At 45.2% G+C, this 12,733-nt stretch overlaps 1 protein-coding gene and 1 long non-coding RNA gene across 3 annotated transcripts in view; one reads left to right on the forward strand and one right to left on the reverse strand.

The window, feature by feature from the left end:
* Positions 1-2,314, forward strand: part of LOC149346620 (uncharacterized) — a 135,817-nt gene extending 133,503 nt beyond the window's left edge. The window contains exon 5 of one of the 2 annotated variants that reach the window (XR_016292435.1): positions 2,219-2,309. This is a non-coding gene — a long non-coding RNA (uncharacterized LOC149346620). Of the gene's footprint in view, positions 1-2,218 lie in introns of both variants that reach the window. The other variant, XR_016292434.1, reaches the window with a different exon arrangement.
* An 8,896-nt stretch (positions 2,315-11,210) lies between these two features.
* LOC149346625 (scoloptoxin SSD976-like) lies at positions 11,211-12,137 on the reverse strand. Its single transcript, XM_089541400.1, has one exon. The coding sequence runs from the start codon at positions 12,135-12,137 to the stop codon at positions 11,211-11,213; it is 927 nt and encodes a 308-aa protein (XP_089397526.1).
* Positions 12,138-12,733: the final 596 nt, after the last annotated feature.

A 12,733-nucleotide genomic window follows, 5' to 3' on the forward strand; every position in this document is an offset into this window, starting at 1 on the left:
ACCCATACCAGCACTTGTATGGCCTGATGTTAAGAATAGAAAGTAATTCTGTTAAGACAGGCATGTTTCAATATCCAATGGGACCAATATTCAAGTGGACAAAGTCAACTGGCCAACATTGGCCAAGTCAACATTGCACATGTTACACCATAAAGCAATGTGCAGGAGGGTTCAAGACCTCACATATCTCTAGCTTCTTTTCTCGTTAGTCTTGCTTTTACTTGCTTGTGGTCGTGTAACGACACACTTCCTTTCCTCTTGGTATTTTCAGCATCGGTATGCTGACGGAACCAGTTGAGAAAAGGTGTCCGGCAGGGAGACTCGATTTCGCCTATGCTATTCACCGCCTGTTTACAGGAGATATTCCGGGGCGTGAAAAGGGAACAGTTGGGAATAAGAGTTAATCGAGAATACTTAAGTAATCTGCGATTCGCTGATGATTTTGCCCTCCTAAGCCACTCAGGACAAAAACTACAAAGCATGACCAAGGAGTTAGACAGGCAGAGCAGAATGGTGGGGCTAAAAATTAACATGCCGAAAACCAAAGTTATGTTCAACAGACTAGCAAGAAAACAGCAGTTCGCAATTGGTGGCGAGGTGCTGGAAGTGGTAGGAGAGTATATCTATTTGGTTTGGTTTGGTTTATGGGGTTTAACGTCCCAAAGCGACTGAGGCTATGAGAGACGCCGTAGTGGAGGGCTCCGAAAATTTCGACCACCTGGGGTTCTTTAACGTGCACTGACATCGCACAGTACACGGGCCTCGAATTTCTCCCCTAAAGAAATTCAACCGCCACGGCCGGGATCGAACCCGCGTCTTTCGGGCCAGCAGCCGAGCACCATAGCCACTGAGCCACCGCGGCGGCTATATCTATTTGGGGCAGGTAGTGACCGCTGATCCGGATCATGAGAGGGAAAAAACTAGAAGAATAAGAATGGGGTGGAGCGCATATGGCAGGTTCTCTCAGATCATGAATGGCAGTTTACCAATATTCCTCGAGAGAAAAGTATACGACAGCTGTATCTTACCGGTACTCACCTATGGGGCAGAAACGTGGAGGCTAACAAAGAGTGTTCCGGTTAAGCTAAGGATAATGCAGTGAGCTATGGAAAGAAAACTGATAGGTGTAACATTAAGAGCTCGGAAGCAGGCAGAGTGGATGAGGGAACAAACGCGGGTTAATGATATCCTAGTCGAAATCATAAGGAAGAAATTGGCTTGGGCAGGCCATGTAATGGGTTAATTCGATGCTTTGCCCTGCAGTGGGCGTAGTCAGACTGATGATGATGATTATGATGATGATACTGATGGGAGAATTTCCAAATGCGCTGCTGGCGACCTGTCTAGCAAGCTTTCAGTGTGTGTGTAGGAGGTTTGACATAAGATTGCTTCAGGATGTGTAAGCCGACCAATGTTGGTAGGCTTAAGCAGCCAACCAATCCGTTTCAATAAATTTCAAATGTCGTGCATCTCTGTTGGGACTGTTTAGTTATTAAACACAAAAAGAGCCTCGATGTTGCCGAACAAATATTATGAATATGCACCGTAAAATGATCGAGGAAAAACAGTTAATCCTGCTAAAAGCAGAGAATTATTTTGCTGGAGAACTTCATGTCTTGGTTTGGTGACATGTGAAGGAGGTTAGAACTTTGGCTGTATATCTGGAACTATGATAATCAAAAACAGTCTGTTGCAATTTTTTTCATGAATGAATTCACTTTTTTACGAGAAAAATTAAAAAGAAACGATTTTTTATATACATATTGACTTTGAAACAGGCCTATCACTTAATGCGAATGCGCTTTTTGGATGCAATGCACAGTTGGCAGCATAACCGCGATTTGTGACCTGCACTTCCGGAGACGTCATGCGGGTTTATTCCACCGTGCTGACATCGGCTGCAGCATCTGCGCACGGCACATGCGCCGGATGTAACATCCGCCGGAAACATCCCGGAGTACGTCTGCAATGCACACGTCCACAGAAAGCGGTTTTAGTTCATACTATTTTTTTCCTCGCACTGCGAATACGGCTGAATACATATTTAGGATCGACCTGATGCAAGGCTTCTGCGGACTATAATTTCGAGGTTAGCTATTATTTTTCGTTATACTTGTTTCGAATTTATAATCACTGTAGATCTATGCGCATAAAATGGTTTTACTCAATTTATCATAATCAAATAACGGGCAACTGCGTTAATGTTTCGGTTTCGCAGGAAAGCCGGTGTGGCACGAAGTGGTTCCTACACACTACTTGAAGACGCTGGCGGCGACGAAAACGCTATGGCTCAAAGCAAAGATCGCGTGGCATGGTAAAAGGAAAGTGCTGCTCAGCTTTGTCCAGTATTTTTACAATCCTTGAATGCTAGCTTGGCTCCGCTGATAGTCAGGGTTTTAATGGGGAAATAACTTTCTTGATCCTTTTAGAGCTAGCTTTTGTTTATCGCATCCGCAGAGCAGTGCTTCAGCATTCAGCGGCGAACCGTATATATTTTACTACGGTCTGCAACAATCATGCACGAGCACCTTGCCTCGATAGACGATGCTCGCATATCGCAGCAATCTGGCCACATCAGTCGCTCATACAAAAGCGAAATACCGTTGCTTTAAGCGGCCGAGTGAAACCTAGCGTCAATATGGAAGCAGTCACCAAAAAACAGTACAGTTATGAGGTTCCATTGCACCTTTGGTAGGTGCCTGCTTTTTTACCGCCCAGAGTGGGTCGTTTCCTGTACGAGTGCAATCTGGAGTTGCTCTCGCTGCTATATCTAGCGAGCCGCCGACGACTGGCACAGAACCTGCGGTCTGATCGAGGACGAGAGTTTAGCCAACGCTCAAATACAATTCTGCAGCAGCGAGACGACTTCCAAGAAAGGTACTGTTACAACAACCTACAATGACCTGCCGAAAATAAGCATTTTGCCCATACAGGGTCTCTCTAATGCCTCGCAACAACTGTCTGCAATATTTTCCATCAGTCCTTGAGGCTGCTAGGCTAATTATTAAGTATCAAGCCGCCACAATATTACAATATGCATACAGAGTTGACTATAAGGGCATGCTTTCTACACAGAGTGAGTAGGATAAAATTTAAGCTCCCGTTCTGCACATCCTTCCAAACACGTTGACCACTATGACGAAATTGGAGATTCAGAATAGTTTTCGATTAGCTGTTGAGCAAGAATGTGAGATGAAAGTTTCTGCGGAATGTAGGCATGAAGCCCTTAAGCTGTTTACATTTTTAAACCCAAGAGAAACCCCACAACAAACATTCGAACGGGAATTTTATTTCTGCTGTGCTGCAATTTTGTCTTTCTGTTTCTTTTTTTTTTCTCTTCTATGACATATGAAAGAACGTGGAATGGAGTGCAGTGCAACTGTTGGTGGTGGCGCTCTTCTGTGAGTATTTCTCTTTTAAAAATTTACAGGTTGTTTTTTTTTCAATAAGAAGACGAACACGCAAGCAGCGCCAGATACATTTCAACTCCACGCGTTTTTAAACCTTAAGAGCACTCCAAAAAGCAACCTGGTCGATTTCGGAGATCGGCCAAAAACAGAACATTTAAGAACAGTTTAAGCAATTCCAATTTCACACTCAAAGACGGACACAGCAGAGAAATAGCGCAGAATTAGAGCATAAAGTAAGAATGGTCGAGAAATTCAAATGTAAGGGACTTAACACCGAGTGCGAGTGCACTTTTTCCGTTAGTACTGTGGCCTAGATTACCTGTGCTGTGTGAAAGCGACCATGGTTTCGCTTGGATTTCGCTGTCTGTCTTTCGCAGCACGCATCCCTCCGTTATTCTGCGAAAAATATTGTTACCGTCAACTCTATAGCTTGTGGTCGATTAATTAAAATATTCAAACAACAAGAGGAGACTTTTAACATCTACTCAGGACTTTTTGTTATGCTCCTTTTAGTGTTTTAGCACTAGAGCCCCCATTCAACGATTTCGCCGTTCTCGATTATTTCCGGCTCATCCAAACTGCACAGGACGAGTAAGGTGGGCCGCTTAGGTAACATGACTTTAGGAGGTAATCACAACCTACCCACCGGATAGCGAGGAAACTGCCCTCTGTAGCTTGTGGCAGTTTAATTAATGATTGATCGCGAGAGGTTGCTCGGGACGACTAGCCTGGATCTCACAAGACCCACCGATGACAGCGCCTGCCATCACAGGTCATTAGCGCATCGTTTAAGCGCTGCACCTCTGCGCCTGGAATGGTATGAGGACTCCCAGTGATTTTCGTGTGTAAAGTACAGAATAACTAATTCCGCGTATATGTGCATAAGCCATGAACGCTATCCCGTCGTGCCCTTTAATTGGAGCTTAAGTGTCCCTACAGACCCTGAAACTAAACGGAGCTGAAAATCGAAGTGCTTAGCGCATCATATTCGCATTTCGATTAACCCCTATAAACAACCTTTTTTGCTGTGTACATTCTGCTGTTAGAAGTGTGTTTGTGCATCTGAAAATGAGACTGAAGGTACAGGCGTACCGGCTTTAACCACTGAGACATTGACGCCGCCAAACTACGCATGGTTCATGTTTAATAGCTCACCAGGCTGATAGCTGTCTTCTGTCAACCTGACGAGCTATTAAACGTGAACACAAATAAACTGCCACAAAAATCTCACATGTAATTCCTCCGAACAATTTCTGCATCACAAGAGAAAATTAAACACCACATTGTTCAGCCCTCTTCGAGACCAAAAAGTTACGGCAGCAACTTTACTCTCGATCCCTTCATTCGGTCTAGACCTAGTATTCCCCTCCTTTTAAACATATTGTAGCGTTTTCTTCTACAAAGGGTAACCGAAAGACCACTGCATGAAGTCTTTCTCAGGAACGCTACCTCAAGAAGCGAATGGGTTTGTAAATTAGCGGTAGAATTGAGAAGATATCTCCCGCATATCGAGCATAAAACCGTAAGCGTCCTTTTTTTCTGACACGACAAGCCATCACAGACTACTTTAGTGGAGGAACAGCTGTCGAACTTGCCGCGACCAAAATACAAAGCTCACGTCCAGGCGTACCATTCCGGGCGCACGGGCACGTAATCGTAATTTAATTCAAATTGAGAGCATTCGCTAAACGCGAAAAGTATTGGCTACTGGCTGAGTGTCGCCTCTTCATAGAGCTGCATCGCGTGTCGATAGACGTCGCTTCCGCTGCGCTTCTGCGGGAAACACTGATATGCCAAATGCGATGCCCAAGGTGCTGCTAGAAGTCGGTGGTGTGCTTCCTTCGAAGCAGCGTAGCTGAAGAATAATATTTCTCATCATTAATGTGAAGTGGGCCGCTGGTCTTAGTTCCAGGCCTTTATCGACAACTGAGTCTCGACAACTGAAAACGACCACTGAGCCTCGAAGTACATACTTTGGTACCTTCAATTTAAATCGTTGTCAGCTCTAGTGTTTCCCCTCAGATTATTTTAAGACAGTCTGAGCGTGATCTACTGTTTTGTTCAAATAATTTCGCAACTTAAAATTTCTCTAACACTCGCAAGTGCACCTAAAAAAACATATTCATCCTGTGAAAGAAAACTGCGTGCGACATGCACAATGCCATATTTAACGGGACGCACTACTGTGAAGGTAAACTGAAGCGTCGTCTAATGTACAGGCCCAACAATGGTTTGATTTGGTTTTATTGGGTTTAACGTCCCGAAGCGACTCAAGCTATGAGGGACTCCATAGTGGTAGGTTCAGTGAATTTCATCTACCTGGGGTTCTTTAACGTTCACTGACATTGCAGAGTACACAAGCCACGATATATCTAAACAATAAAGCAAAGCAGGTGTTCATACTGCAGGTACGTTCATTTTAAAAGAAGCTCTCAGTCTTAAAACGAAGGTGTCTTATTAGAAACTCATCGAAAGAGGAGAGTACAGCAATCTGTCGTAAATAACGAAGAGCATACTTGTGATGAACATGCTCTGTTTTAGAACTTGTAACGTGAAAGCAGAAGCAAATGTGTTCTTACAGGCGTTTTTCTACCTCGACCTTAGGCTGAAGGGGTTCCTTTTCGTTTCCTGGCATACGGGAGGCGAGGTTTTCTATACCCAGTGCCGCAGCTTGCCCGCAAGTGAAAAAATACGTAGAAGTTTTCTTTGGTCCGATTTTCAGCATTTGGGAGGTTAAATGTTCGGAAATGGGTTTTTTGAACCACCTTGTACAACAAAACTGTCTTGTTCCACCACACTCTCTGACCAAAGCTGCCCCTGCCCCATTAAAATTCATCATCATCATCATAATCGCTTTTCGTTTCCCTGCTCGCAGTAACCGTGATGATCTTCTTCGCCGGAGCGGATGACGAGAATGCCCGAGACGTCCCAGAAGTCCTGGCAAGATTCTTTATCGATGAAGAAGCTGAATCACCAGGAAAGGAATGAGGTGGCGCACAACGGCTGTGAACAAGACGGACCAGCAAAAAGTTTGAACACATCAAATGTGGAATAAAGCTGGCGTTTCTTTTTCCTGCTTTTTCGATAAAAAAAAACATACAGCTCATATGCCTTGGTACTGATTTGGCGCTGCTTCTTACAGCACGAACTATCAGGGACAAAAGTGGTATACGCCACGCGGAGGGAGCAGAAGCAACAGAAAACTGCATTGCAACGCCATCTACAGTCGGCATCTGGGATGGAGACAGCCAATGCGTGACCTTTATTATCAGCAGGCATGTCACTTGGCTCGTTTCAGTGTTTCGTGCTTTAGCTCACCATAATGCCGCAGTTTTCCATTGCTCCAGCTCGCGCCGCGTGGAGTATAGCACTTTTGTCCGCGATAGTACATTTCTAAAACTCTAAATATAGCTAAAAATACGATTTTTGAAACGATGCCGCGTACAAAAAGAGTTAACACAGGCATGTATTCTCTACGAACAAAGGCTTCTTCAAGGCCTCGTCCAGACGCGATCATGGAATGAAAGGATTTTCTTTATGAGCCAGGAAGCCTACAAGAGTAGCAACCGGGTACATTCACGCGTTTAAATGTTTGAAAGGTGCAGACGTATTGAATCAATACATTGTTTATCACAATTATACAACGATTTCAAATTAAGAAACGTACTTGACTCCCTGCAACTTGAGGCGTGGACGGTTTGTGTTTTTTGCCAAGAAAAAACGTTGAGCTCTGAAGGCGAGTATAGGAGTAAATTAAACGCTGTCTTGTTTAAGGCAGCTTATCTTCCTACGTTTTCTCTGCGAGTCTTTATGGTCAATTTTTTATTAGGGTGCACAGTCGAACACAGTTGTTGTGTCTAACAAATCTTCGGTTTGAGAAACAGCTACACAAGATTGGGCATCTGGGAGAAAGCTTATACTGAAATTTAGAGTTGAGGTGAATAGCTGAGGTATCCTGCCGTGGCGTCCTGTCACTCTGCGTGCGTGCCTATGTCCTGAGTATGTGATGAATGATCCCCAGCGTTATCGGGGAAGTGTGCGCAAAATGTTTTGCAGTAAGGTAGCCCTCAGCTATAACTACCCCTTAGCCCACAGTGCAAAGTGGGTTCTAGTCAGGAACTAATTAATATTCCATAACCGTATTTCTCCTGAAGAAATCTAAACGCAGCCCAAATGAGCGGTACATATGGCTAACCCTGCCTCAGAAGAGTAGAGAAGCGGCGAAAATTAGCGGGATGAACGCAAGCTAACGGACGGATTGTGTGACATTTGAAACTGAAGTGGTGAAATTAATAAATCCATACGAATTTCGCGATGCTTTCCGATCGAATTTCGATTGCTGTATTCATTTCGCAGCGATTCAAGGTGCAAGAGACTGTGTTATTAATAAAGTACCCAAAGCCGCCGCGGTGGCTCAGTGGTTATGGTACTCAGCTGCTTATCCGAAACATGCGGCTTTGATCCCGGCCGCGGAGGTCGAATTTCGATGGAGGCGAAATTCTAGAGGCCCGTGTACGGTGCGATGTCAGTGGACGTTAAAGAACCCCAGGTGTTCGAAATTTCCGGAGCCCTTCACTACGGCGTCTCTCATAGCCTGAGTCGCTTTGGGACGTTAAACCCCGTGAACCAAAGCAAACTAATAAAGTACCCAACTTGAGTGCAGCTATTACTAGGACGAAAGAAGCTGCCGTAAGGTGTACAGAAACAGCACAAATTTTCGCTGTTCCACCGCCGTCCGCGCAGTCGCTGCGTCAACTTTGTTCACACATGACTGTGCACAGCTAACCTGCAGAACCACCCTTCATTCAGATAAAGCGTGCCGTCTGTCAGGTAAAATGTACAATGGAAGCTCAGCCCCCATGGCAAGTTTACTTGAAGCCACCACAGGTGATGACGCGACTAAAGCATTCATTCACGGTACGAGCGATTATGTAATCAATTACAAATAATTCTAAAGCGCATTCAGTGCGTAACTTGCTCAGTAAAAAATCCTTTTGAACTTACGTAATGTGCGCAATATATATGCGCTAAAAGTATTGTTTCCATAAATTAGTTGCACAACTAATGCACTCAGTGGAATGATAAACAAATGAAAGAAGGCACCGAGAGAATGATCACATGAATCAAGCGTACTTTGTGGACCACCCGCGAAGCACACGAGGTGACGTCCAAGTGCTGATAAACACGGAGTCACTCTAGATAACCCAATGGAACTGAAGGTGTGGCGAATAACAAAATTTATTTTTTGAGACCATTAGTTTATTCGTCTCTCAGCGTCACCAGAGCTCGGGGAGATTTGAGTTTCTCAAAAGCAGGACAATCTGTATGGCACCCCTATTCCTCGGTTTAATCTTTTAGGCTATGATGCAGTGCTGTTAAAGAGCTAATGGGAGGTAGTTATTACGAAGGGCCTGCGTCCTGCAGTGCGAACGCGAAGGCACCCGTCTAGTTCGGCATCTTGGCTGAGAGAGAAACTAGAGGGTGGAAACACGGTGCTGTTCAAAAATACCTCTCAAATCGCCTCTCAGGGGAGACATAGATCACTCATGTGATGGACTGAAAAGCTGTCAACTTAGGTTTCGCGCTTGCTTTATGGCAAGCTTCGACGACCCGGGAACAAGTGTATCTCCGTTTACCACTGGAAGCAGAAGAAAAAGATAACGAAGCGCGAGAAATTTAGGCAGCTGCTTATCTGACACAGACCTTTAAAGGGGATCGCCCATTTGCCGTCTAATCTTAACAATAATAGCCTCTGCATCCTAGCAACACGTTGAGTAGTTCGAACACAGTGACGTCACGAGTGACTACAGACTATCTCCCACGCACTCTGTGAGAGTAAAAATTTTGAACAAATGAAAAATGATATATCCATGGCTTCCAGTGGGGCCATGATTAAACCCCCGGAATGGGTTATTTTTGGGACTCAGAATGAGGCCCATGCAGTGATCTCGTGCAAATTCTCACGGCACACCCATTATTCTGTTTCAGCCTAATACACCACACCCGAAAACATTCACAATAAGTCCTCCCACCTTATCGTTCCGAAAAAAAAAAACTTGGGGACGCTGAAGCTTCATTTTAAAGACTGGAATGCGATAGAGTTACTGTGTCCCGTTCATATCGCTTGCTCAGTTACCTAAGTACGAATTAGCACAGTCATAATTACTTATGTACGCCAATGTCCATGCCTTTAAGACACTTTACTAAGCCAAAAGCCATAGCGCAAGCATTAATGGTCTATGCCAAAGACAGTGACAATACTCTCTTCTGTGAGGCAAGGTTACGCGATGTCCCCTCCGCATTTTGCCGTTTATCTGGAGCCGCTCTGTTTCAGTGCTCTGTATACAAATAATATCCATGGCTCCTCTATTTTGGGTAATGAAGTCAAGTGCTAGCGTATGCTGACGTTCTTGATTTTTCTGCATTGACAAGTACAGCATTAACGAAGCTGCATTCACAATAGATCAACTTTGCATCCTCTCTGGAGCTCAAATGAATCGATCTAATAGCTGGGCTCTGCGGATAAGTTCATGGGGCTCAACGCCACTCCTTTACACCGGAATAGAATGGTCATGTGTGTCGTGTAAATGTCTCGAGGTTTCACTTCATGCATTTGAGTGAAGTGCACAAAACTGGAAGGAGCGGGTTCTGGAGTTCAGTGTTATGCTCACATGTTTTGTGCCACATAGGCTTTCGTTTTTTGGTCGTGCTCAGGCCTGCAATACCTTTCTGCCCTAAAAATTAGTTACGCACACACCAGGTCTTGCGCTGCGCTAGGCATTACATCGAGCATTTTCATCGAATATTTGCCACTCTTATTCAGGCATCCAGTGTCGACCCGATGAGCAGTGATAACCTTTTCAGGACTATTTGTCTGAGTATTTGACCTAGTTGGTCTGTTTCCAATGCATTTAGTAGCCCATTTCTTCTTTTTGGGATTGTTCCAATCCGATTATCAGAGAACTGCTGCAGTTTAGTTTCGTGGCCCTGTATTGAAACTTCGTGCGTTGTTTTGATATTTTACTGAGCGCCCCTTTTTACTAGGCTTAGTGCAGAAAGTTTGTTCATCTTGGGGGATTTTCACACTTCGATTTTCTAAAGAGTACTCATATTCTGTTCCGCGTAAAAGTCTATGTAGAGATACGACAACGATGATCTTTCCGCCGCCATTGTATGATTCCGTGTACTTCGGCCTCAAGGGTCATGATGTGTTATAGCGACTGGGTAAAATGCTGTTCCCTCCTTGCACCAAAACGTTTGCTATAAATTACAAACCGAAGCTTTACCAATTTAACCGTGGCTACAGCAGTAAAATATTTTGTGGCTTCTGTAAACTGTCGTCTGTGCAGTGCACCTGAAACCATTGGACACAGTTTTAATTAACTGCAAGGATGTAATTTTGGTCTGGGATGTGCTGCAAAGGACACTAACGAAACTTTGTTTAAAATTTATACAGTGTACGTTACCTTCTGGCTACTCAACCTGATTACGAAATTTATGACTTGTTTTTCATCATTGTACTTAATAGCGTTTGGAAAAAGTGCATGTTGGACCGATACGCACAGGCGGGAAATATTTCAGAGCCACATGCTGCGTCATGAGCATTCTTGTCGTTATTGGACGTGTTGTCAAGAACGTCTAGTGCTATATGCTTGTTTCCCGAAAGCAATTAAGAAATGGGCTTTGGTCAATGCTTCTGCAAAAACAGCTGATGCAGCTTTTATAGCATTCAGTTATTAATTTTTGTCGCTCACGCCCGAAGCTTACATTCACTGGAGACCGGCTGGAAATGTCGTTGACTTATCGCAGCAGTAAGAGAGCGTCTCTGTTCAAAGCGGCCAAAACAACCACTGTCGCTACTCCGAAGGCCCTCTGCCATGACACCTTGGTGGCAGTCGACCTGCCGCTGCCGGCCGGGTGTTGTTTCTCCTTTCTATGGTGGGCCACTTTTCTTTCCGCTGCTTCCGGTCCGGTTGTGCACAGTCCGGAGGGTTTGTCGCAGCTAGACCCTTTCGGACAGGCGGAGCATGCCTCACCAGCCTTGTACACCGGCCTTTTCAGAACGTTTCCCCCGACGCCGTAGTTGCACACGTACAGCTGCCTGTGTGGCATCTGGGTAGCCCCGACGACGGTGAACTCGGCATATCCGCAACCTATGTGGCTCGTCTTGGCCCACACAACCTGGGAGAAGTGGCCGCACGTCCTCGGGCCTTTGTCCTGAAAGTTGCGAACCTCGTCCGGCGCACAGTTTGTGTGCTCATTGAACCACGCTTCGAGACGGCTAGCCCAGTGGTTTCCAGGGAACGCTCTATCCATGGCTATCATGCCCATGTTTTGTCCCGTATTGTTGAACTTGATTGTGAAGCGGTCGTGGTCGTCGTCATGTTCAGGGTAAGGTTCGGGGCCTGTACACTGCTCCGCGTGTGCCTGAGCCACTGAGGCCAGCTCGTCATCCCACACAAGCCGAAACATGTCCGCAGCTGGTGGAAAGCCCTGCAGCTTTCCCAAAGCCACCTTGCTGCGGTAGTCGTTGTGCATCTTCAGAATCAGCCGGCGCTCGGCAGAGCCCAGCACCTTCGTCTTATCGATGTAGCAGTTTTTGTTGGGGGGCTTGCAGGCCGTGTGGGTTGGCCGTCGCTTAACGTACTCCACCTTGCATTCCTGGACAGCTGGCAGAACGAGCGAAGAAAAGCAAAGAACTGCGAGCAGGAGCCGAGGTGCTTCCATGTCTACAAGTCTTCTTCCTCAAGCGCATGATGATGATGATGATGATGATGAGATCCTCAGGCTTAATGGCACATACCCACGGCGGGGTATTGGCCAGGGTGCATAGCGGATACAAACGCACTCATCTACAGGGAATGGAGTATTTTGATAATTTTGGGACGCAGAGCTAGAATTTGTACAACACAAAAATATTTGAAAGCTGGCTTCATTTTCTTCGCCTACTGCAGTGGGCCGCGTTCCCGGCAGCCTACTGAACATGAAGCGGAAGAGGCATGGTAAACAATGTTGCTGCTGTTGTTGTCCTCAAGATAATGGCGCGTGCCCACTGCGGGGGATTGGCCAAGACACAGGCGGCGACTGACGGGGGCTCAAAACGTTAAAGAATGAAATAAAATACATGAACAAATTTTGAAAGTAATAACAGAAACAACAATAATATTAACAATAAATAAATAAAAGGAATTCAGATTTGCATTATAAATACCGAAGTCATTCACTGTGAGGTAGGTGACTGAGAGGTAAAAGACATTATATTACATCCCATTAATTACTAAATGTGACTCGAATGCGTAGTCGCCGGTTTATCATACGACGTT

Source organism: Amblyomma mixtum, chromosome 4 (assembly GCF_055824585.1).
Source record: "Amblyomma mixtum isolate Tamu chromosome 4, ASM5582458v1, whole genome shotgun sequence".
Taxonomy (NCBI): Eukaryota; Metazoa; Arthropoda; class Arachnida; order Ixodida; family Ixodidae; genus Amblyomma; species Amblyomma mixtum.